Source organism: Chelonoidis abingdonii, chromosome 20 (genome assembly GCF_003597395.2).
Source record: "Chelonoidis abingdonii isolate Lonesome George chromosome 20, CheloAbing_2.0, whole genome shotgun sequence".
NCBI lineage: Eukaryota > Metazoa > Chordata > Testudines > Testudinidae > Chelonoidis > Chelonoidis abingdonii.
The window spans coordinates 2,966,159-2,990,832 of record NC_133788.1 but is presented as its reverse complement, the minus strand read 5'-3'; the positions used below and the strand labels follow the sequence as shown (position 1 = coordinate 2,990,832).

Genomic DNA, 24,674 nt, shown 5'->3' with positions numbered 1-24,674 from the left:
CCCCACACTGGCCCACCACCCCCCCCGCTGACAGCCCGTGGTCCTTCCCCTCACCCTGGCCCCCCATCCTCCCATCTCCTCTCCCCCTACTGATCCCCCCGACTCCCCCTCACCCCACCCACTCCCCATGTCCTGGCCTGAGCCGCCGCCTCACCGTAGGGTAAGTGCAGACCACTCCCCTTTCTTCCTGCCCCCCACCCCAACCCACTCCCCATCTCCCGGCCCAAACCACTGCCTTACATTGGGGTAAGAACTAACTTCCCCCTTGTTCCCCACAACCCCCAGACCTCCCTCTGACCCACCCAACCCTTTTCCTCATCTCCCCCCCACTCTTGACCTGTCTAGCTCCCCTCACCAGCCCAACATCCCTCAGCCCTTCCCCCACCCTGGCTCACCCCCCTGCCCCGTCATGCCACCTCGCCTTGGGATAAGAATGGACTACCCCCTCTCCTTCCTCTGACCCATCCAACCCTTCCCTCTTATCCTGTTCCCTGCTGCCACTGAACCCCCGAGTCTTCCCTGATCCATCTCCAAGCCTGACCCTTCCCACAGCCTTGCCTTGGGGTACAAGTGGACCTCTCCCTCACCCTGCCCACTGACACCCCCTCATCTCCCAGCCTGCCATGTCTCCTTGCCTTGGGGTAAGAGTGGACCAACTCCACCTGCCAGCCTTTCTCCCCACCCCTTGCCCCGATTCACTGACCCCTCCCAGCTTCACCTCACCCCTGCCCACCCCCCATCTCCCAGGCTGTCCTGCAACCTCATCTTGGGATACCACACCAGCCCTTCCTCTGACCCACCCAGCCCTTGCCCCTCACCCCAACTCACCCTCTGACCATGTCATCTTCCCTCCAGCCCAGCCCCATGCCTCACCTTGGGGTAAGAGTGGACCGACCCTCCTCAGCCTTCTCCCTCATCCATTGATCCCCCAGCACAACCTGCTGCTTTGCCCCTTTACCACTGATCCCCAAGCCTGACCTGCCCTTCCAATGCCCCCTGCACTCCCTCCGCTATGACTCCCCCATCACCCCCCAGCCCAGCCTGCCTCCTCAGGTCCGCTCACTCCTGCCTGCCCCATCAACCCCGGCTGGCCAGTTTCCCCTTCAGTCTGCTACATTCCCTCCGACCTCCCCCCACCGGTTCCTCTGCTCCCACTCTCAGCGTGGACCACTGCCTTGCCTTCAGCTAAGGACTGGACTGATCATCCTCAGCCCTCTTTCACCCTGACACTGCTCAGCCCATCCAGTCCCACTGACCACATAGGCTGATCAGCTCCTTGGCCTTTGGGTAAAGACCAGACTGTCCCCTCACCCCCAGCTTGATCTGCCACCTCTCCTTCAGGAAAGGACCAGACCTGCCCCCAGAGCCTCCTAGCCCAACCCTCGGCGCCCCAACCCACCACCTCTCTTCCCAGTAGACTGGGACCGACCTGCCCCAGCCACCTCCTCCCAACCTCCCCATTCTTCCTGATGCATCTCCTCTGGGTAAGGATAGGACTGAACCCCCTCTCAGTCCTGCTCCGGGGCTGCTTCATCCCTGCCCAACTCCTCATCCCCAATCCATGCTGCCCTCTCGCTCTCCTTCAAGTAAGGACAATATGGATCCCTCCTCAACCTCCATTTGGGGGGCAGCCCCCTCTCTGTTATCCTCCTGTCCTTGTTGTCCCTTCCAGCCCCCTCAGCTCAACTCCCATTTAGCTTTCCTTGGCCCTGCTACCCCCAACCCTTCTGGGGAATGCCCCCCCTTCCCTCCCCACTGTCTGATCTCCTCCCTCCTGTGCTGCTCCTGGGGTACCCCTTCTTCCAACATTGGCAGCAGGCCCCACCTTGGAGCTGGGGGGTGGGGAGGCTCCCTGCTTTTGGTGGGTTCTGGGGATAGGTCGCTCCCCAAGCACATCTGTGTTCTGAAGGTACCAACTTGAGAAGAACATCCAGAGGGTTTACCTCCCTCCTAGTATCAGGTCTGGGGAATGCAGGCAGGTAGCAGAGAGCTGGCACCACAGTGTGTGAAGCCCCCTTCTCCAGGCAGGAGAGGAAACCCCCTTCTTGCAGGGCATTCGCCATGCAGCTCTGTGGGGTGCTTGGGCTTTGTGGGGTTCTATCCCACTCCATACAAGCTCCTAAGCAATCAGCTGGTTCAGGAGGGAATGGGTGGAGCAACTGGGAGGGGGAACTCCCCTGCTTCTCTCTGTGATTTTGTTCAGGCTTCATGGGGGTTTTTTGCATTTCGGCAGCATGTTGCAATGGATACTCTGCATGTATACACGGGGAAGTCTGGAGCTCCAGGGCATCATCCCAATGTGTGCAGGGAGTGGGTGATGCTTTGGGCCCTCACAAGTCTCCTTAGGCTGGCATGGGTGGGCAAAAATGGGCTGAGCACAGCAGCATCTTAGGGAAGGAATGCTCTTAGCATCCCCATGTAAGCTCTTTGGGGTGGGGAGTAGACCACCACGTGTTGTGTGTGTGGATGGCACCTAGCACAATGGTGTCCTGGCCTTTGCCTTGGGCTCCCAATAACACATGCTGCTTTTACTACTAATGATGTAAATAGCGATGGGCTCTCACTGCTGTTCTCTAAGGTCTTGGCCAGACTTACTACTTATAAGTTCTTAAAGCGCAGAAACTCTGTTTATAATGGCTAACAAAGTTTGTGCCTGTTACATGGATCTTCTGCAGCCCCTTACCAGCATGTTAACCGTGTTTGAGCCCTGGCTCTGGACAACAGTTCTGTTGAAAATAGTTTAGCTGTAGTATGGCAGGGCACAAACTCTGTTAACCAGTTCTTAGAATTGGGCCTGATTTGTGCTTGGTGGGGCTGGGGCATTGCTGAGATGCAGGCTTGATGCAACCCCCTGGTAGGAGCTGGTAGCAGTTACAGAAAAGAACCATGTGCCCATACCCTCCCTTGTGATTATTACAGAGGGGAGCAGAGGCTGGGAAACAATCTAAGGGAGGCAGAGACTCCATTCCCCTTTCAGCCAGGACAGCATGACTGGTAAATTCCCTTTGAAAACCATCCTAGGAGTGCTCTGTCTCTGGGCTGTATTGTTACTCCTGGGGGAATTCTGCACCACTACGCATGCGCAGAATATATGTCCCCCACAGATGTGTTTGATTCCATGCAGAAAAATGGCTTTCTTATGGGGAAGCAAAGGGAAGTCACAAGAGCGGTCATGCAACCCTCAGCAATATGTTTCAGGTGCCCAGGGCAGCTGGCAGAGAGGTAAATCACTGTGGGGCAGGAGGCAGGACTGGGGAAGACTCAGATGACGGATGGCTCCTACCCTACGCTGGCTTAGCTGCTAGGCTGGGCTGGGGAGGATGAGACTTCCTCTTCCCCTGCATGGCCACTGGGGCTGGGTCAGACCTATCCCCAGATTTCTTCCGGGCCTGCAGGAAGCTCTGCAAATTCCCTGCCACTGCTTCCTGCATGCATTGCTCCTCAGTTACAGGGGGAGGGATCACTGTATGGGGAGCAGCACCCCCATCCGCCCAACCCCATACATCCAGACCCCCACGCTGAGCCTCACCCCCCTGCACTCAGAACCCTCATGATGAGCCCCACTCCCCTAGCATCTGGACCCCCCACTGAGCCCCCCAGGTCTGCCCCGGCTGAGCCCCAACCACCTTCACCTGGACCCCTCTGCAGAGTCCCATTACCTTTGCACCCAGAGCCCCCACCCCTGAGTATCCAGAGCCCCCACCCCTGGGTATCCAGAGCCCCCACTGAGCCATCTGCACCCAGATTGCCCCAAACAGAACCCTTTCAACCCCCAACTGGATCCCTCCACACTTGGATCCAGCCTTGCTGAGCTTACCTGCCCGCACCTGGTATGGAAGTGCAGGGCCCTGGGGTGTTTCTGGGGCAGGCCAGGTCCTTGTGCCATGTCAGGGTTGGGTGCAGACTCACCGTTGAGTCCGTGTCCCGAGGGGAGCTGTACAGTGATCTCCCACCTCCGTGCAGCCAGGGGAATTGTGCTCCCCAAGGCCATGCTGGAGTCTCCACATTTATTTGACAAAATTTGCAGAATTTTAAAATATTGTGCACAGAATTTTAATTTTTTGGCACAGAATGCCCTCAGGAGTGTATTGTGGAACCAAACGGTGTGTAGTGAATTCACATCCTGCCCAGAGACTGTCTTCTGCAAGACTGGCTGAGGGTCGAGGCACCTTGGCTTATTTTGAAGTGGCTCCTCTTTCCACTTAGTTCAAGCCAAAACTTAGATTTTGCAAGAGACTACTATAGAGGTTGAAATCTGAGGTTCTGTTTTCAGAGCTGCATATTTCTCCTGTTCCTGGCAGTGAGTATACTTTCATAAACTGTGCCTCCCCACCTCATGAGTAATAGTGACTGGGTTGCAGCTGGAATGTTTGAGTCTCTGGAGTTGGTGAGAGAACTGCTTACCCAGAGTCTCCACCAAGTGATGTTTCATTGGCTTCCTATTAAATAAGCTGGAGGGGGGAAATCTCCAAATAGATTAGTATTTGTTTGGTGCTGCCACGTGCTAATGGTTCCGTGGATGTTTTCCCTGCTGTCTGCCCCATATTCTGAAGCTGGAAATAGATTATCCTGGTGGATTTTACTGCACTGACATCTCTTCTACAAAGAAAGAGTAGTTCTGAAGGGTAGTTCTCACCAAATATGGCTGATTTGTCCCAATCCTCTACAGTAGCAGAAGCGTTCCAGTCTCTGTGATGTCTCACCCCCTACCCATACAGCTCAGTCTGCCCATCCCAGAGAGCATAAATCCACATGAGGTCTGCCTTCTCCTGAGGATGGTTTAGAAGGATTGGCAGCTAGATTTTAGGAGTGTAGACAAACTGGTGTATTAGGTCATTAGGCGCACAGGAGAAGTGGGGAGTGGATGATTACTGCTTTGCACTGGAATATTTAAAGGCCTGTAAATCCTCTTCACTGACAGGGCTCAGTATGGCCTTGATGCTTGTAGCTTTGGCTGTCTCTTCAGAATGTTGAGGGGGGGAGATTGGAGGATTGCATGGACACCCCCCATGTGTGTTTGCGTGATGCTGACAATGTTAAAGCATTAATCAGAATTGTAATAAGAACTCAACTATTTAATGCCTTCATACCTCTCCTGCTCTTGAGACAGGGTCACAGAGCCAAGATTCACAGAGAGATAAAAAACGAGGTCCTCTTCACTTCGGCCATGTCCATATTGACCAGGGGCACCTTGTTTTAGTGCCCCTCTGGCAAGAATACTGCCCTTACCCAAGGTCGTCTTGGCCAGTATCGGTATGACTGTGGTTACTGGCTTTTGCAAGAGGATGGTTGTTAGCCTTAGTGCCCAGGCCAGATTCTAAAGTATTGATCACACTTTGCTGTTGTGTGTCGTTGCTGTGGAGATGCACGCTCCGCCAGCATTGTAGAGGAAGCTGTGTTTTGGTGAGCTCGTGTAGATCGTGTGTAATTCTGGTCACTTACAAACTGTTGTGGGTAACTGTTTGTAATAACTAAAGCAGCCCTTTTCTGAACCTTTCGAGTTTCTCCTTGCAACAAATAATTGCAGCTTTGTGAGCTTAAACTCATTTGATCCCCTGCAATGCGTGGAGTGTCTTAGGGTTAGCAAGAGGTACGTTAGCTGGCTGGCCACTTATACTCTGTATTGTTTCTCTGCAGGGATCATCTGACTCCACCAACTCCCTTTGCGCTGGCTCCTCGGCGCCGGTATCCAATTCAGCAGGCCCAATACTCCTCGGTGGGGGCCCTGCCCACAGTATGCCTGGATGGCTACCAGAGGAAAAGCCTGCTATCTGCTCGCAACTCCAGCATGGTGCACAGCCCAGTGACAGTGAAGATTGCACGGCCAGACAGCAACCTGGCTCGCTCTCCACTGTGAGTACAGCTTAAGCAGTGGCTCTTCAGCATCCCACTGCACATGTGGTGCACGTGTGGTGTATGCGAACAGCCGGTGCTCACAAATACACTTGTATCTTATGTGTTAGAGGTCACTGAGTGCTGTGCAGAGTAGACTTTACCATTCAAGGGTAAGGGCCCTCTCACCTGCAGAGCCCTGCTTCTCCCAGATCCTGTACTTACTGGTAGCAAGCAGATTATAGCTCCTGTGTGGTGACTCGCTCTGGATGCACTGAGGTAGCGTGTGCACTGGTGGTTACACTTATGCATCACTTCACACTAATAGCCCTGTAAAACCTCCCCTTAATGAATCGCAATGGGGAGAGTAGCCTGCTTGGGGAAATGGGTTGTTTGCTCTTCCGTTTGGTTGCTTGATGCCCTCTTCCCTGGGGGAGTGTCTGTAGCCCATGGCCCTGTAGTGACCCTTTAATCCCCCTCTCAAGCATCACTTCATTTCCATGGAAAGGATTATGAGGTCACAAGCTAGTCCTGAAGCTGCATTGGTGATGCTGCCTAGATTATTTCTCTTTCTTTAGAGGGGGGGCCAGTCTTCAGATGTGCTGGGCTGTTGGGGTTCAAGGCACGGGGAGCTCAGTATGTGCAGGACCACTAACGGGGAGGAGGTAGGTGCCCACTCTCCCTTAACTCGTGGCTTTCCATTGCAGCTTGGAGCAGCTGGTTTCGCCAATGGCCGTGTCATGCAATAGCACCCTGGACCCATGTGCAAAGGAGACCGTACTGAGAGCCCTCAAAGAGAGCAGGAAGAGGGCTGTGGAGGAGGAGGACGACCAGAGTTTCCCCAGTGGTCAGGAGAACAAAAGAAGGTAATAAGTTAGTGGGCCTGGGTGCTATCTTTGTGTGTCTGAAGCAGTGCTGTGGATGTGCCAGGTGCTTCACTCTCTTCAGTATTGATATAGAGAAGCCCGCCAGCTGTGAACATGGGAGCAAACAGCTGGCCTTTCTTTCCATTGTGGCTAGTAATCTGAAACAGAACTTTGGTTTCCTCTTGCTGACCAGCTTTAATAGGAATCTGGTATCTGTGCCCTTCCACTTACCTTCAGAAAGCCTCGAAGACTTCTCTTCTCAGGAAGAGGAAAAACATTCTGTTTGGGTTTCTATCGTGGACGTTTCAAATGCCAAGCCTGGTCTCCCCTGCTTTGGTGGAGGTCTTTGACAGCCTTCAATACACACAACACGCCTCTATTTCACCACTTGTTTGAAGGGGTAGAGGGGTTAGGAATCCAAGCAGCTGGAGGTGATTGTTTTAGGATTCCAAGTCTGGTTTATTAACTCCCATTTAAACGTAATCACCCCTTTCTCTCACTTCACCGGGTCTCGCTTCCATATTATTTTTATCATAAACCAATCAGTTCTCCAGTCAACCTCAGTCTTTAGAGAGAAATGGGATACACGCGTCCTGAATTTCTGATGTAAAACAAAACATCACCATTTAAAATCAGTTGAGATCTCCTTTATATATCTCAATAAGCAAAAAAAAGCATGCGTGTTTTTCCGTCAAGAAAAGACGGGGGAAAAATATTTCCCAGTTTCCATTCGTTAAAATTTAATGAGAACACCAGACCTTGTGTCTCAGACACACAGCTACAGTAGCATCTTTCCCCAGGATTTTAGGAAGTAGTAGGATATAAATCAATGGAAGCCATCCTCTTTCTGGTGGAGCATTCTTGCAACTCTCCTCTCTTCCAGCTGTGTTTTTCCTTCTGTCCATTTCTGTATGTGTGGGTTTGTCTTGTGGCTCCCCATGTCTGTCCCTTGCATGTCTCGAGGCTGCAGGCTGCTTACAGTGGGAAGTCCATTGGGGCTGGGTTTATCGGCTCTTGCAGATAAATTGAGTGCTAGAGAACCAGAGAAGAGAAGCTTGGGCCCATGATACTGTTTGAGTCTGTATCCTGTATGCTGCTCCTGGCCCCACTATTAGATATTCGTTTGAGAGCCCAGAGGATGAGTGGCTTTCAGGGAGCAACCAGTTGCTTTTCCCATTGCTGCAAGAGCACGCTTTCAATTGGAGTTGAGAAAGCTGCATAAGCCACTACCTCTCCCACTGCTCTTCTCTGTACTTCTTGGACTGGTGAATATCCGGTCCCACCTCCCAAAGTGTGTGTGGCGGGAGACACAGGATGAATACGGTCCTATAAAGAGTGGTAGAGGGTGAGCATGGACGTTGACACTTTATTCTCCTTTCTGACCTTGGCTTCGCAGCTGTGTAACAGTAACCCATTTCAAAGCACTTAGCCATAAGTAGGCAGAAAGCTCAGTGCTCAGTGACTCGTGTCAGCTATGTCCTATCTTAGCACCAACACCCTGAGGCCACCTTTGTACTGCCAGCAGTTATGCCTGGCACGTGGGCAGCAGTTGGTGTGGCTTGCACTTGAGAGAAATGCAGTCAAGCTCAGCAGTAGAACTGACCAGAGGATGACGATTCTGTTTCAAGGCAACTTCCAAGGTTTTGACATTGGTTTTCATTCCACATTGGAATAAAAATTTAAACTTCTGAATGTTTTCATAAAAACAGAATTCTCAGTGTTGATTTTCAGATGAAAATATGGGTGGGCCAGTCTGTCTGGTCATATGTCTGTCTAGTTAGGGCAATGGGTAGGATGTAGGAGTTCTGGGTTCCAGAGCGGAGATTTTCATCAAATTGCTGGATTGCGTGGGTCCTTCTGAACGCTGAAGATTTCCTCATGTCTTTTTCTTGCAGACGCCATGACAGCAGTGGCAGTGGGCAGTCTGCATTTGAGCCTCTGGTAGCCAATGGAGCCCCAGCTTCTCTGGTACCCAAGTAAGTGCCTGTCAAACTCTTAAGGGGCTAGTGTTGGCTAAAGGGCAAAGCCAAAAGGCTCTGCAGACTTGGCCAGTCGAGTGGAGGCCAGAGGAAAAAGCACTGTGCTTTTCCTTCCTGAAGTGCAATTTATTGAAATAGCAGGCAGGGCTAGAGCTGGGCTTCCTGTCCCGTGACCCAAGCTCTGCACCCTGACTGGGGGAGGAAAGACCTCTGAGAGGTGTCCAGTGCTGGGCTGGATTCTCTCTGTATGGACTGGAGCTTGGCCTGAGCTGCTGGCAGCCCCCTGGTCAAGATCTTGGCTGCACAAGCTGAAAAAGGAAAACTGAAAACCCTGCCCCTCCCTCAAAAAAATCATCCAGACTAACTTGTCAGAGAGAGGGGCTGGGTGGGAGACTCCCAAAACATGCGGATGTGGGGATTGCATGAAATTAGAACTGGGCAAAACTTTTTTTGGTGAATGGTATTAACTGAAAAACACATTTTTCAGGGCATCATAATTGTGTGTGAATTTAAGTTAAATTCAGTGAATAGTTTCAGCCAGGAAAAATGGAAAATTTTGAAAGTTAAAGCTTTTTTTTTAAATAGTTAAATCTCTAAACAAAACATCAAGTGCCAAACACCTGAGAATAAAACATTTTTGTGTGAAATGAGACAAATGCCTGAGATGAGACTCTCCATTTTTTGTTTTGATGAGAAAAACAAAAAAATAAGCTCTGGTTCAAATCAAAGCAAACTTTTTTGGTTCAGCCCCCAAACTGAAAATTCAATGATTTACTTAGCTTCATTAGTAACCACCTCTCCCTCTTTCTCTAGGCCAGGCATTTTGAAGAGGGCCCTCGTTTCCCAGTGCCTAGATGATTGCTTGAGCAAGAGATCGCGCACTTCTTCCATCAGCTCCATGAACACCACATATGCTGGTGGGATTCCCAGCTCCATCCGCAATGCCATCGCTAGCTCCTACAGCTCCACCCGGGGACTCACGAAGGTAGGTCACAGCATTTCTAATAAAACACCTGGAATTCACAGGAGACGCAGTGGTTTGGGGTGGCATGGCCTTATGAGAATACGGCAGCATTGCCAGATGCCTGGCAGTAAACCTGAGTACTTTCTCCAGCTGCATGCAGTACAAACACCTTCCGCAGAGAATCTCAAGCAAAATGTAAACTGTAGCCCACCAGGAGGCAGTGCTTCGCCATCCTCCAGCATTGGCTATAACCAGGGGGTGTCATGGAATACAGCCCCCTCAGACAGACCAGAACACTGCGATTTCCTTGTGATTTAGTTTCAGTTCGATGGTGCTCAGTTTGGATTGTTCTAGGTGAAACAAAATGTAAAATCAGAGCCATTCTCCTGTCATGCCACCCTCTTTCAGGCTGCAGTTGGCCAATGTTTGAGTCCAGCATTTTCAGCTTTGATCAGGGCTCTTAGGCAACTGCTAATGTACAAAATAAAAATAATGCTGTTGAAATGACTCCCTTGTCATCAGACAGGACTGTAAAATTGCTGATGCAGCATAAGGGGAGGAAAAGGATAAACAGGTGGCAACATTTGCAGCTGATACAAAACTGCTCAAGATAGTTAAGTCCCAGACAGACTGCGAAGAGCTGCAAAGGGATCTCTCAAAATTGGGTGACTGGGCAACAAAATGGCAGATGAAATTCAGTGGTGATAAATGCAAAGCAATGCACATTGGAAAACATAATCCCAACTATACATATAAAATGATGGGGTCTAAATTAGCTGTGACCACTCAAGAAGGAGATCTTGGAGTTATTGTGGGTAGTTCTCTGAAGACATCCACTCAATAGGCAGCAGCTGTCAAAAAAGCGAACAGGATGCTGGGAATAATTAAGAAAGGGATCGATAATAAGACAGAAAATATCATGTTGCCTCTATTTAAATCAGTGGGACGCCCACATCTTGAATACTGCGTGCAGATGTGGTCGCCCCATCTCAAAAAAGATCTGATGGAATTGGAAAAGGTTCAGAAAAGGGCAACAGAAATGATTGGGGTATGGAACGGCTGCCATATGAGAAGAGATTAATAAAACTGGGGCTTTTCAGTTTGGAAAAGAGACGGCTAAGGGGTATATGGCTGAGGTCTATATGACTGGTGTGGAGAAAGTAAATAAGGAAGTGTTATTTACGCCTTCTGATAACACAAGTACTAGGGGTCACTAAAAAAGAAATTAATAGGCAGCAGGTTTAAAACAAACAAAAGGAAGTATTTCTTCACACAGTGCACAGTCAACCTGTGGAACTCCTTGCCAGAGGATGTTGTGAAGGCCAAGACCACAGCAAGGTTCAAAAAAGAACTAGATAAGTTCATGGAGGACAGGTCCATCAATGGCTATTAGCCAGGATGGGCAGGGATGGTGTCCCTAGCCTCTGTTTGCCAGAAGCTGGGAATGGGCGACACTTGATGATTCCCTGTTCAGTTCATTCCCTCTGGAGCACCTGGCACTGGCCGCTGTCGGTAGACAGGATACTGGGCTAGATGGACCTTTGGTCTGACCCAGCAGGGCCTTTCTTATGTTCTTATAAGAGCAGATAACTGAACTTTACTATCCTTGTGCAGGCTTAACTACTGCTGTTCTGCCCTCTTTCTTTTGTACCTCCTTGTCTCCTGAGCCAGAGGGGACCCTGGGCATCAAACCTGATACACCTTTTTAAAATAAATCCATGGGAAAATCACACCTTGAATATTGCACGCAGTTCTGATCTCCCCATCCAGAAAAATATTAGATTTGGAAAAGATACAGAAAAGGGAAACAAAAATGATTAGGGTTATGGAGCAGGTTCCATAGGAGAGATTAAAAAGACTAGGACTGTTCAGCTTGGAAAAGAGACGACTAAGGGGAGATATGATAGAGATCTACAAGATCATGACTGCTGTGGAGAAAGGGAATAAGAAAGTGTAATTTACCTCTTCACATAACGCAAGAACCAGACCTCACCCGATGCTATTAACAGATAGAAGGTTTAAAACAAACAAAAGGAAGTATTTCTTCACACAGTGCAGTCAACCTGTGGAACTCACTGCCAAGGGACGTTGTGAAGGCCAAGACTTCAAAAAGGAATTAGTTAAGTTCATGGAGGATAGATCCATCGGTAGCTGTAAGCCAAGATAGTCTGGGATGCAACCCCATGCTCTGAGTATCCCTAAGCCTCTGACTGCCAGAAACTGGGCCTGGACGACGGGATGAATCACTTGATAATTGCCATGTTCTGTTCATTCCCTCTGAAGTATTTGACATTGGCCGCTGTTAGAAGACAGGATCCTGGGCTAGATGGACCATTGCTGTGACTCAGTATGGCCATTCCTCTTATTACGATTCCTATAGGAAATGTTCCCTAGGTTGTCTCACCTGAAATGTGCCACTTTCAATGGAAAAACGCTACAGTCCTTGAGGTAGGATTAACTGTATCTTGTGTGGTGTTGCTGAGAGCACAGCCTGCTCTTGCCAGAGTAACTCGATGTGCTCATGGGTCTAGGGTATGTCTACACTGCAGTTAAAAACCTGCGGCAGGCCTGTGCCGCTTACTCAGGTTCTCAGGGCTCGAGCCAAGAGGCTAATGGTGTTGTTGACATCGGGCCCAGGCTCTAGGACCCTGCAAAGTGGGAGGCCCCAGAGCTCTGGTTGCAGCCCAAGCCCTAATGTCTACACCACAATTAAACAGCTCTGTGAGCCCAAGTCAGATGGCACAGGCCAGCTGGGGAGCGTCTGATTGCAGCACACACACATCCTAAGGCTCTAGTCTCTTCACCAGCCAGGTCATTGTTGCTTTATTTGTTACAAAGGGGACCAATACAGCCTGGGGGGCTGGCCAGGAGCACAGGGCATTTAGCTTCCTGGTGTGAATTACCTTTTAATGGTCGGTCTCTCTCTTTGGGTTCCAGCTGTGGAAGAGAAGTGGCCCAAGTACTTCACCTCTCTCCAGTCCAGCATCTTCCCGCTCACAGACACCGGAGAGGCCTAGCAAGAAAGCCAGGTAACCAAGCTGTGCTTCCAGTTCAGTGCAGTTTGCATTTGTTGCTGATTCAGAGATGCTGGGGGTATCGTTCTAGCGGTATCCTGTGTGCAGACTCCAGTGGGGAGGGGGCAAGGCATGTCCAAGTGGGGCTGGTGAGGCGTTTTGGACTGCCCTCTTCTCTCTCCCCAGGTCTTAAGGTCTGTGTAAGCCACTCGCCTTGGGGCACTCCAAACCTTCCCTTCCAAGCTGTCTTGTCCCCTGAAGTCTAGCTGACTCTATCTCCCTTGTCTTCCTGCCGGCAGCCTAAGGAGGCATTGAACTTGTTCCATTCTCTAGTGTCCATACCTGTATCCCGCCTGCCCTGCGGCTGATACGGGTTACTGGGCTGGTGACTGCCGATGCTGAGCACACCCTGCTGCTTTTGCCCATTTCCTTGACCTGGATTGTTCACATGTCTGGGGCTGGGAGAGAAGAAAGGGCCCATTGTCATTTTGTTAACTAACACCCACCTCTGCTGCTCCTAAGGACTCCGTCATAGCTGTCCAAGGGATACAGGGGCACCTGTCTACTTCCAGCGTCCTGCCTTAGTGCTCATGGGCCTGCAGCAAGGGGGTCTGTTTGCAGTCCAAGTGTGTGGCACATCAGTCATAAAACGTTGAAACTGACTGTTCTCCCAGGATATTCACTGTGAATGTTGGGGTCTAAAGCACAATGACTCACAGGCTAGCAAAGTGCGGGTCCCTCAGTTATGCTCAGAGTTTAGCCTTGTCTCTGCAAAGTGCTGGAGGGTTTGTGTGCAATTCTTCCTGTGCTGATATGCCAGACCTCTCCACTGTCCCAGGCTGTGGCACACGAGTGTGCGTCTTTTGCCTCTGGGCACTCTCAAGCTGTTTGGGCTAGAGGCAGCGCTGTGCTTAAAGGTGGTTGGCAATTTTGCTTGTGACTTTCAAGATCATTCACGCCTCATGGGTTGTGTTAAATCTGTCCTGAAATGTTTGCAGCCCTCAGAGAGGAGGTGTGTTGGTGTGAACTGGGCCTAACAGGCTTTCTCCTGTCTCTGCAGGGAGGAGGATCCTCACTGGTCCAGCACGTCTACCCCTGTAAAATCTGACAAGGAGCTGCAGACAGAAAAGGGTGAGTGGGGACAGGGTGTGGCTTGCAAAGCCACAGGGGATGCAAGTTTGCCTCAGGCTCTGCAACTGCCTTGTAAAGGAAAGGCTGCTGGAGAGTCAGAGGAGGCAAAAGTTGGAACCTTCTCTGGAAGTAAGATTTGAATGTGGTCTAGAAACGGAGCAAGTAGGTACCCGGCACAGCAGAGGGGAGAGGATGATGTGTCTCCACCAAGTTCCAAGCTGAGCAATGATAGGCCCCTCCCTGTTTCCTCCTGCTGGTTAAATTGGACAGTGTTAATCATTTGCTGTCCTAAGTGGTTAAACGGCTGCCATGCTTCACCCCACTGGGGTCTGAGTGTGGGTGATAGAAAAGTAATCTCAGATCTAATTTGTCAATTGGCTAGTGGAGCATGTTGACAGGATGGTGGACGGCCGTTAGAAAGGGCCACTGCGTTGCTGCTCTGAGTTACTGAATGGGCTCTTCAATGTAAGCAGGAGCAAGTCCTGGAGCAGTCTGTCCACATCCCTGGGAGTCTTCGCACAAGCTGCCTCCTCAGTTTGCAGGTGTGGCCAGCCATTCAGCCAGGAAACCCTGGGGTCCTGTACTCAGCTTGGCCCTCTGTCTGTGGCTCTGTGCTTGGAGGCAGGGTTATCTGGAGGCAAGTCTCTCCCCCCCCTACTCTGGCAGAAGGGCGGTGAAAGCATCGGTAAGCAAGTTCCTATGACAGGGTTTGCAAACTGACCACCTCCTCTGTCTGGAACGCCTACTTTTGATTGGTTCCTCCCATACTAGCTTTGGAGACTCCTGTGCAGAAGAAGCAGAGTTCCTTGACCTCGCCGGCCATGTCGGGGAGCAGTGGGAAACGCAAGCGGAAGATCCAGCTGCTTTCTTCTCGCCGAGGAGACCAGCTTACCCTGGTACGTTGCCTCCATGTCGCTCCTCCTGGGCACCTCTGGCAGTGGAATATCCTGCTGCAGGGCCTCCAGGAATGGCTTCCCCGAGGGATAGGAGCACCTGCCCTTTGTGGGATGGGAAGCGAAGCCAACCCCAGCTCCTGGTGTCTGGGGAGCTGCTTGCTGCTGGGCCTTTCCTAGGCAATACTGTGGCCCACTCAGCACCAAGCTGAAAACAACCCCAGACCGTGTGCAGTTAGTGGGCAAAACAGAGGAGTAGGGATCTGAGTGGCAATCTCTGCTTCATAGCAGCTGCTGCTCAGTGGCTTTACCATGAGTTTGGCTGGGCTCTGCCTGCCTCCTTGAGGAAGGGACTAAGCTCACGCAGTTGTTCTTCCCTGGGCAGCCCCCACCCCCTCAGCTGGGTTATGCTGTCACAGCAGAGGACTTGGATGCAGAAAAGAAAGCAGCACTGCAATGGTTCAACAAAGTCTTGGAGGATAAGACAGGTAAGGATCCCCTCGCTGCCTTCCTCTCCCATTTAGGAGGTGCGGTTAGTAGGATACTTACAGTAACTTAATGCTGTAAGCAAGAAACTGAAGGAAACACCCATCCTGTAGATTTCTGAGGCTAGAAGGGACCATTATGATTAAGGATACGAGTCCATCATGGATTCCATGACTTTTGGTGACCTCTGCGACTTTAGCTGCAGGCGGCGCGGGGCTTGGACGGTGCAGGCCTCAGGCTTCTATGACTTGTTTATTGACCATGATCTTACTAAAAATAACCCTGACAAAATCTTAACCTTAATTATGGTCATCTGGTGTGAGCACCCATGTAACACAGGCCAGAGAACATCACCTTGTGAGTCATGCATCATACCCAGTAGAGCTGCCTTCTCCCAGCAGCTAATGAAGTTAGATTTTCTGCCACTCTGGGTCCTGAGGAGAACTTCATGAATGACACCCCTACCCCTCAAACCTGGGGCTTTTAACCCTATGTAAGTCCTCCAGATCCTGGGTGGGGGTGAAGTCCTTGGATCCTTTCAGGAATATGGCATGTCCTCCTAATGTCACGTCACTGCGTCAGGCTCTGGTCCCATCTTCGGCTGCCCGTGCATAGCCGGGAAGCCTGGCTAATAGCAAACTGTGTAAGCATGTTGTTTTTCTTGTTCTCCAGCAATAGAGGCCACCCCAAGCACTGCTGCAAAAACCACCCCTGCATCCAAGCCTGTGTCATTCACACTGACATCTACTGGGCCTACACCTGTTTCATCGGCCCCCCTGGTCACCAGCACAGGGTCACTCCTGGAGAGTCTGAAGAAGATGCAGAGCAGCCAGAGTGCGCTTGTGGTTTCAGGTTAGTGCTCCAGCCAGGGCAGGAGTGACCATGGGGCTCTAGTGTGGTGAGGGGAGATGGGAGAGCAGTGGGAATGGCCTCCGTGGGTCACTAGTCAGTCCCAACTTGGCAGGGCTTGGAGTTGCAGTGTTGCTTCTCCCTGACAACGAGAGTGGCGCAGGAGGGTCTCTAGGGGAAGCCAGCAGGGTTCTAACCTTGTCACGCAGAGCAGTGCTCTGTTTGGGTCGGGGGTTGCTCCAGGAAGGTCTGTCTTGGTGGCAACTTGATCATCTCTCCCAGCCCACCAAGTTGACGTCCTTCATCACTCAACTCAAACTCGGGTAGTAAGTCATCTGTTCATCTGTAAATGATTTTCCCTCTTCCATAGATTCGACTGGTGCTGCAGTGACATCTCAGCTGCCTCTGACAGTTCCCATGGTATTGCTGGATTCAGGTTCACTCCCTGCAGCTGTGTCTGACTCCAAGCCTGGGCCAGCATTAAACTTGCCTGCTCCCTTGGCCCCTCCCTCCTCCACTGCCCAGCCAGCCAGCAGTGTGAGCAACCTGGTGATTCCTGCTTCATCTGACCTGGGCCAGACACCCACCAAGACACCCTCCCCCCCTAAACCCAGCATTCTCTTTGGGATGCTGAGTACACCGCCTGCCAGCCAGCCTGGACCAGGGGCAGCATCCACCGCACCCGCAGCCACCCCCATGTTCAAACCAATCTTTGGCACCCTGCCAAAAAGCGAGAGCGTGGCGTTCTCTGCAGCTGGCACCTCTCCGGCAGTCGCAGCATCTACCAGCTCTGTGCCTCCCTCAACAGCATCTTCCTCTGCCGCCACCACCACCACATTCAAGCCCGTCTTTGGGAACTTAGCAGCTGCTGCTGCACCTATAACAACAGCATCTCCTTTCACATACAAGCAGACCCCTCAGCCAGCCCCAGCTGCTGATCTGACAGCAACTTCCACTACAGACACCACCTCTGTCTTCACCAGCCTCCCCAGTGCTGTCTTTACTACTGCAGCCACCGCTGCCAGCACACTGAGTGCCACCACTGACGCCACCGCAAAGCCAGCCTTCAGCTTTGGACTTGGCGTGCCGCTCACCACCAGTGCATCCAACAGCACAGCCGTCACTGCACCCATCTCCACTAGAGCAACCCAACCGTTCCTGTTCGGAGCCTCTCCAAACCCGGCCCCCAGCACAGCAGCAAGCTTCACATCTACCACTCCTATCTTCCAGTTTGGAAAGCCTGCAGCCCCCACTGCCAGTGTTCCGGCAGGCTCCACCTTCGGGCCAGCACAAGCTGCTCCCAGCACCACTGCTGGCTTTAGCATCTTTGGGGGCACAAATCTGACTTCTTCTACCCCACCAACCACCAGTCAGTCAACGCTGTCGTTTGGTTCCTCCACTGCAGCATTTGGTGGTTCCTTTGGAACAGGTGCAAAACCGCCCCCTCCATATCCTGGTGCAGCTGGTCAGCCTGCGTTTGCCAGTGGCACCCCGGAGAGCCAGCAGCCCACCAGCAAACCTGCCGCTGGCCCCGCGAGCTTTAGTACCCCTGCTTTTGGCTTTGGGGCCTCTGCAGCTCCCTCTGTGGCACAGCCGGCCTTTGGGAACAACTCGCAGCCAGTTTTCGGAGGGACTAATACCCAAGTTTCCTTTGGCACCAACAGCTCCCAGCCAGCTTTTGGAGGCACTACATCAGTGTTCTCCTTTGGAACAGCCACCACTTCAAGCGCGTCAAGTTTTGGCTCCAACACCCAGCCTACGAAGAGCAGTACAGGTAGCATGGTATTTGGCGGAACCACCCCCTCTCCGTTCCCCTTTGGGGTGTCCAACCAGCAGAGCACAGGCGCCAGTGCCTTTGCCATGGGAGCGTCTGCCCTGAGTGGGGGCACCCCCTCCGTGGCATTCAATTTTGGGGCTGGACAGAACGGATCGGCAAGCACAGCAACCCCCTTTGGTTCTTCCCTGACACAGAACACTTTGGGTGCCCAAAACCAGAGTGCGCCGTTCGCCTTCGCTGTGCCTGGCACTCCTGACAGCAAGCCTGTGTTTGGAGGTAAGATGCAGGGGAGGAAGGTCTGCTGAGCCCTGCTTGGGTCGAGGGCTGGGCCCTGCTTTGGAGCTGGCTTGGGGAGAAAGTGGGAGGCTTGAGCGGATCTAGGCCGTGATCTTGCTGTGCTTTTGTTCTCCCTTTGTTCCTCACCCCTCTAAACTTAGGGCTGGCGCTTCCCTCTGCCATGAGCCATTCCTTGGGATCAGCTGCGTTTCCAGTCTTTGCACAGACCGGGGACCACTCCAGCTTCTAGCAGTGGGTCTGCAAGGGCTGCATCCGCTGGGGAAGGAGTGGGCTGGGATCACTCTTCTAATAGCCCCAGCCAGTAGAGTGAGCTCCCCCAGACTCTGCAAATCCCAGTCTGTTCTGTCCCATGGGTCTGCTGAAGGGAAGCTTCAGGATGTAGGAAGGGAGTTGATGGGAGATGCAGGAGCCAGTTTTCCCAGGAACGCAAGTGTTTCAGGGAGAGCGGGGAGGTGGTCGCCTTGGGAAAGGGGGAAATGGAAACCCTTTGGGGCTTGGGGGAGTGCACATCACCTCTGCCTGTTGGGAGGCTGGGTGGGGATGTTCCAGCCCTTCCCGTAGGACCTGTGCAGTTTGTTCTCATCGTCTCCTTCCTCCCCTGGCTGAGCTGTACCCCTCTTTCCCCACCACCCCCGCGCTAGAGCAGAAGCTTCCCCAAAGTGCACAGGCTCTGATCCTGCTGTGGCCTTGACACAGACTCCCCGTCCTGCTCCTCTAGCCAAGGCTGACAGTGGTGTGTTGTTGTCAGGAACTCCCACTCCCTCCTTTGGGCAGAGCACGCCTGCTCCAGGAGCTGGACCTGTCGGGAGCAACAGCCTTTCGTTCGGGACCCCCAGCACTCCTGGATCGGGCTTTGGAGGAGCAAGGCCTCCATTTGGTGAGAGACTTTCCTCATGGCTTCCTCTTCCCCCAGGTCTGCAGCTTGGGGGGTGGTTGGGGTGTCAGTAGCAGCCCTGCCCCTAAAGCAGAGCCTGCTGTGGGGTGCACTGACTTCAGACAGGCTCCCAGAGGTAAGTGCCTGTGGGCTGGCTGTTGGATGGCTGGAAATGTCTCTGACAGCCAGTCCTGGAAGACAGCCTTTGCCTGCCCGCCTGCTCCCTGGGATGGTGGGGAAGGTTGGGTATGGGGGAGGACCCCGCATCCCCCTCAGAAACAGAACCTCGGTTCTCTGTTTGGGGGGTGGTGGGGTGAGCTAGATTGGAGGAGAGTTCATTGCTTCACCTTAGCAAGGTGATAGTGCGCGCTCACATTCGCAGACCCCTGGGAAGTTAATGCTGCAGTGGGCTTCTTGTGTAGCAGTGTCCGCATCAGACAGACCAGGGTAAAGGCTGGCAGTGCCTCATGCAATCTCTCTTGCCTCTAGGACCATCAACCCCTGCGTTTTCCATCGGGGCAGGATCCAAGACTGGGCCCCGTCAGCGGCTGCAGGCACGAAGGCAGCACCCCCGCAAAAAATAACCTCTTGGGTCTTCTGTTGGATCTTAGTTCTGACCCAGCTGTGAAGAGCCCCAGCCCAGCCACCTGAGCTGACGGTATCTGAGTTCTAAGTAACCCTTCTGATGAGGAGCCGGAGCCCATGGGTCAGGTGCTCGGTTCTGAAATCGGCTGGAGACGCTTCTGGGTGGCGGCGACTCCGATGCAAGACAGGATAAACCAAACCCTTCGTACTTGAACAGTTCCACAGCTGAGACTGGATAAACTCTGTACATAGCAGCAGCGTTCCTTTCCTCCCTTATTTCTCCAGGGCTCACAATGTGCCATTTCTCCATGGCTTCATCTAGCTGCTCCTGTGCTCTCCTGACCATATTGACACGTCAGCCTTGCCCATCCACCGTGTACTGAGTGTGTGGCGTGGGAGCTGGCGGGGGACGAGGGGAGGTGCCCATGATGCAGGCTCATATGCACGTTCCCCGTCTGTGCCTGAATGGAAACTCGCGTTCTGCTCCTTCTCATGCTGTGGCCCTGCGTTCCCCCATGTAGCTTTGCTGTAAGTGAGGCTCTTTCCTCCAGGCAGATGCGTTCCCAGTCTGCCTCGTGGCTGCTGGTCCTGGAAGGGAGGTGTTTTCACTGGCTCCGGAGGCCTTTCCCTGCACGGTGATCTCATGCCCTGGTAAATGCACCTCTCCCACCTCCTCAGGGACTCCAGCCTCTGGTTTGAACTGGCAGGTGCTGGTTTGCCAGACATCTGGCCTGGGCAAATCTAGTAGGTGGGACTGGCCCGAGTCCCTGTGTGTTGGGGAGTAACTCTTGGTGCTCCAGACAGCTCCTGCATCTGCGCCTAATGACCCGCTGTGAGCAATCTGCCTCTCAGTGCTCCCACGCAGACCCTGCAACTCAGCATCTCGCCTCTGCTGCGGGAACCCAGGCCATTGCAGAGGTAACCAACCTCTGCATCCGGGAGAGCAGGAGGGTGGTGCCTTGGGTACACCAGCCATGTTCTGCCAGGCCCAGGCATGAGCAGAACCCCTGCCCAGAGGAGGTGGGATGCTGCCACTTACTGCCCTCTCCCATCGTGATGCTTCTGTAGTCTTCCCTGCTCCTGTCTAAGCACTGTCTGTTGTGCTCTTCGTGTGTGTGTTCGCTCATTGAATCGAGCTTGGAGGAAGAATTGAACCGTGTGAGTGGCGGCATGTTGGTAATGCCGGATTTGCTGTGTAAAGATTTTGCGGGGAGGCTGTCTCCTAGTGGGGATGCACCCTGCCTCATTGGGTGATGAGAGTAGCATCACTGTGTGGCTACTAGTGCTGAGTGAACTCTATCTTAAATGTGATGACTGAAAGGATGGCAGCCTGGGCCGTGGGGGGGGGGGGGGGGTCACAGGGGCAGGAAGGGTTCCCTAGGTCCCAGGCTGGCAGCTCTTCTCTCCCTGTGTCTGCCCATGAGCTTGGTACCCAGCCAGGGGTCTGTCGCACACGTCCCCTCAGTGCCAGGCTTCCCTAGGGCTGCCCGAAGCCACTAAAGGAAAGAATCCTCAACTGACAAGCTTAGGACTCTGCTTCTTGCCCCTTTTAAAACTTGCAAACTCCTCCTCCCTTAGCCTGGCTTCAGGGGCTGGGTGTGCTCATTTCCAGCCAGCGGGGGGCGCTCATGGGGTGCCCCTGTATCTTGGCACTCAGAGGGGAGAGGGCCAGGGCTCCTATTCCCTCTACTGCCCACAGCCTCTGGGGAGCTCTCACTGGGAGGAGGATGCCTTGTGTGCCTCGGGGAGAGGGGCCAACACCCCAAAGGCCTAGGCCCCTTTGACCCCTCCATGTTCCAAGAGTGACTCAGGCTGCCAGATCTTTTTACTACTTTGAGGTGTGAGTGTGTGTCTGCCGAATCCTAAATTAACAGATATTTAAACATTTTTTAAGAAAATAAAAATTTATTTTTATATTTAAGCTAAATTGCCTTTGAATTCCTTCAAGCTTGGTTCACTGAGGTGGTCAAAAGTTCAAAGCTGTCGACTAGGATTTAGCTGTGCAGTTACCTCTGGGGAGGAGGAAGTGGTCCCTTGTGGGCCTGGAACCACTGGCAGCTGGGAAGTCAGCTAGCCCGTGGGGCAGGAAGGGCTGGCCTGCTCTGTTCGAGGGGGTGCATTCTCTTCCTGCTGGCAGGAGCTGCCAGGCTTCTCCTCCCTGACAGTCAATGTTACATGAAATGTACTTAATTCTTTTATAATGTGATGTCTGTGGATGTGACTAAACTTTTTTATTTTTCCTTGAGACTGAGACTTAGGAGCTCTTTGCATGTCAGAGAGAGTTGGGGGGTGGGGGGGGGTTATTTTTTTCTACCAGGAACAATGAGCCTCGCCTGGCTGGGGAGGTGGGACATGGGCTGAAAGTCTCTGGGCTCTAGCAGCTGGGAGGTGGCTTCCTTTAGGGTGAGGGTGTCCTGCACTCACCCCTGCCCCTTTGGAGGGCTGTAGCTGCCTGGTGTTGGGCTGGTTTTCCCCAGCCTTTGCTTAGGATACCAAAGCAGCCATGGCGGAGCTCTGCCCAGCCATGTAAATAGCACTGGCCCAGCCTTGCTGGAGTCTCATTTCAGTCTGACTCTTTGCACAGGTTTGGAAAATCAGGTGAAGGGGCTTGTACCTTAAAACTGATCCCGAATCCCCGCCCCCAGCAGAGCTGTCCTAGAGCACACGTCTGGGCCCATGTGCTGTTAAGCGCTGGTGTCAGGCCTGTGCTTTCCCAGCCTGCTGCTTGTGGTGGGGGGGGGGGGGTGTCCAGAGGCTCTGGAGCTTCCCAAATCCCCTGGGAATTGGGGCAGGTTGGCTCTGACGCTGTGACTAATCCGTGGCTGTTGGTTCTTGCCGGCCTCGTAAGCGAGTGTCTTTGCTCCCTGGCTTAGATCCCAGAATCGCTCCCCCTCTCCAGAAGAAAGGGGAGTAGTTCAGTGTCAGCCAGCAAGCAAAGCTCAGGTAGGTGTTGGTAGCTGCTATGCACTCTGCTGGCAGGCCTGCTCCCACACTCCTGCATTCCTTGGGGACAGGCCGGGAGGGAACTGCTCATCTCAGCCGACCTTCCTCCACCACAAACCCATTCTGCCCAGCCTCCCATCTAATAATAATAATGATTATTATTAGGGCTGGTGGAAGAGCCGAACAGAACAAGGGTGGGTTGACGGTGTGCGTTTATGGAACAAATTAGCAGCAGCTCAAAAGAACCCCTTGCAGTGGTTTCTGCCCTGAAACAAACCATGTTCATAATCAGCCTTCAGGGCGTGGCGGTTTACTTTGAAGCCTCTTTATCTACCTTCATTCGTGGCAGTGCTAGGCTAGAGGTGACGTACAAGGCAGAGGCCACATATCATGCTGCATTGGTGTGTAACTTACTGCAATTCTAATGCCCTGCAGCAGAATATAAGGAGGAGGCCTCTTGCTCTTCAAACACAGCCAGGCTCCTGCAGGCTAATTAAACTCTGTTGGGAGTATATTGCCTCTGAGGCCCCTGTTCATACCAATGCAGTGCGAGGCCTTTCCAAGCTGCTCTGCAGGTTGCTGGGGCTGGTGGAGGAGCTGAGCAGAACAAGGGTGGGTTGATGGTGTGCGTTTATGGAACGTATTAGCAGCAGCTCAAGAGAGCCCCTTGCAGTGATTTCTGCCCTGAAACAAACCATGTTCGTAGTCAGCCGTCAGGGTGTGGCGGTTTCCTTTGAAGCCTCTTTCAGGCTAGTCCAGTGGAAGAACCAGGGTAGGACAAATAGGGTCCAGGTACCACCACGGACCGACGGGCTGGTTCAGACACTTCCTGGAGTGTTACCCTGGGCTGAGCTTGTCTTTAACTAGCGCTGGTGCTCTAAACTGCCAAGCAACTCAGCAGCAGTGAGGAGTCACTTTGCTGCATCTTGGTTGGCGTTGTGTTTGTAAATGGCCCTTTCCTCGTTCTCTAACTCAGTTCCACTGGCCTGAATTTTCTCAGCTCTCCCACCGTTCTCTGCTGTGATAGCAAATACCAAAGCTGTCTAGTGACCAGGCCGCTGCTCTAAGGGACCCCATCTGCGTATTGCACAGAGACCTTCTGCTGTCCGGCTTCCTCTTTAGCTGGGTGAGAACTGTGTGTGTTGCAAACCTGAGTGGGCTGCAGTACATGAAGGTTGGGCGGAGGGCGGCGTTTTTATTACAAATGAAAACTTAGATCATTCCTGGTGCAGCTGGTGGGGATTTTTAGTGTGAATGTGCAATTTTTTCCTTGCTTATGTCATTGATTTAAAATAAAAACAAAATTGTGCTCGATTCTGGCACCAGTTGCTTTGTGTCGCAGGCAGCCCCAGCTCTGCCCTGGCTGGCCATGCCTGAGATGGAAAGGGCAGGCTCAGGCAGTGTTCTAAAGCAGCATTTCTGAAATGTGGCCACCGGGGGTGCTGGCAGTGGGCTCCAGCCCCCCACTCCCCGGTTCAGCCAGGGGCTCTGGTGATGGGCTTAACGCCCCCCTCCCTTCAGCTGCAGGGTTGTGGAGGCAAGCTTAATCCCCCCCTTCAGCCTTGGGGCTCTGGCAGTAGGATCCATGATTCAGCTCCGGGCTTCAGCCCTGCACCCCAGATCCAGCTGTGGGGCTCTGGGCTCCAGCTGGGCTGGCCTTACTGGCCACTGTAGTCGAGGCAAGGAGAGGGGTGAGGCTGAGTGCAAGGCTGTGACGGGGAGCTTGGCAATGGAGGGGGGGAAGCAGTGGGGACCCAGGTGAGGATGGAGAGGCAGTGGGGGAGCAGGAAGAGACATTGGGGGCCAGAGGTGATGGGTGGGGAGCCAGTGGGGGGGGGCAAGGGCACCAAAATACACTATGGAGTGCAGAAAGCCTATATACATCAATGACAATGATTTGGACATGTGCGTATTTTTGTCCCTTAGTCGGGGAGTAAGTGTCTGTAGGGGTTGTGGGCCTGTGCTAAAGCTGAAGATCCCTTGGTTCCAGCTAGAATTGATCCATACTGCCTCATAAAGTCAGAAGGGACCATTATGATCATCTAGTCTGACCTGCACAATGCAGGCCACAGAATCTCTCACCCACTGTCACGGAGTCACCGGGCGATGCTCTGGAACTGCTCCCCACTAAGCCAGGCAGGACTTTGGGGAGCCTCCTCTCCCTTGGAGCAGACTTGTTCAGGG

The 24,674-nt window shown here is 52.8% G+C and overlaps 1 protein-coding gene across 3 annotated transcripts; it reads left to right on the top strand.

The window, feature by feature from the left end:
• The first annotated feature begins 5,501 nt into the window (after positions 1-5,501).
• POM121 (POM121 transmembrane nucleoporin) lies at positions 5,502-23,804 on the top strand. 3 transcript variants are annotated; one of them, XM_075074080.1, is made up of 13 exons: positions 5,698-5,853; positions 6,540-6,698; positions 8,594-8,674; positions 9,491-9,662; positions 12,579-12,670; positions 13,716-13,786; positions 14,558-14,682; positions 15,065-15,167; positions 15,838-16,017; positions 16,385-18,067; positions 18,837-18,965; positions 19,452-22,157; positions 22,454-23,804. In XM_075074080.1, the coding sequence occupies exons 1-12, from the start codon at positions 5,789-5,791 to the stop codon at positions 19,544-19,546; spliced, it is 2,955 nt and encodes a 984-aa protein (XP_074930181.1). In that variant the 5' UTR covers positions 5,698-5,788; the 3' UTR covers positions 19,547-22,157; positions 22,454-23,804. The 3 variants fall into 3 exon arrangements, with proteins under 3 accessions (XP_032645579.1, XP_074930181.1, XP_032645578.1); XM_032789688.2 differs by having other exon boundaries at positions 5,502-5,853; positions 19,452-23,804; XM_032789687.2 differs by lacking the exon at positions 18,837-18,965 and having other exon boundaries at positions 19,452-23,804.
• Positions 23,805-24,674: the final 870 nt, after the last annotated feature.

Bases quoted from the DNA above. Each gene is read 5' to 3' on its own strand.
- POM121 (XM_032789688.2), top strand. From the start codon at position 5,789: ATGGTGCACAGCCCAGTGACAGTGAAGATTGCACGGCCAGACAGCAAC. The intron at 6,699-8,593 runs GTAATAAGTTAG...TTTTTCTTGCAG, and splicing joins GGTCAGGAGAACAAAAGAAG to ACGCCATGACAGCAGTGGCA. The intron at 9,663-12,578 runs GTAGGTCACAGC...TTTGGGTTCCAG, and splicing joins CCACCCGGGGACTCACGAAG to CTGTGGAAGAGAAGTGGCCC.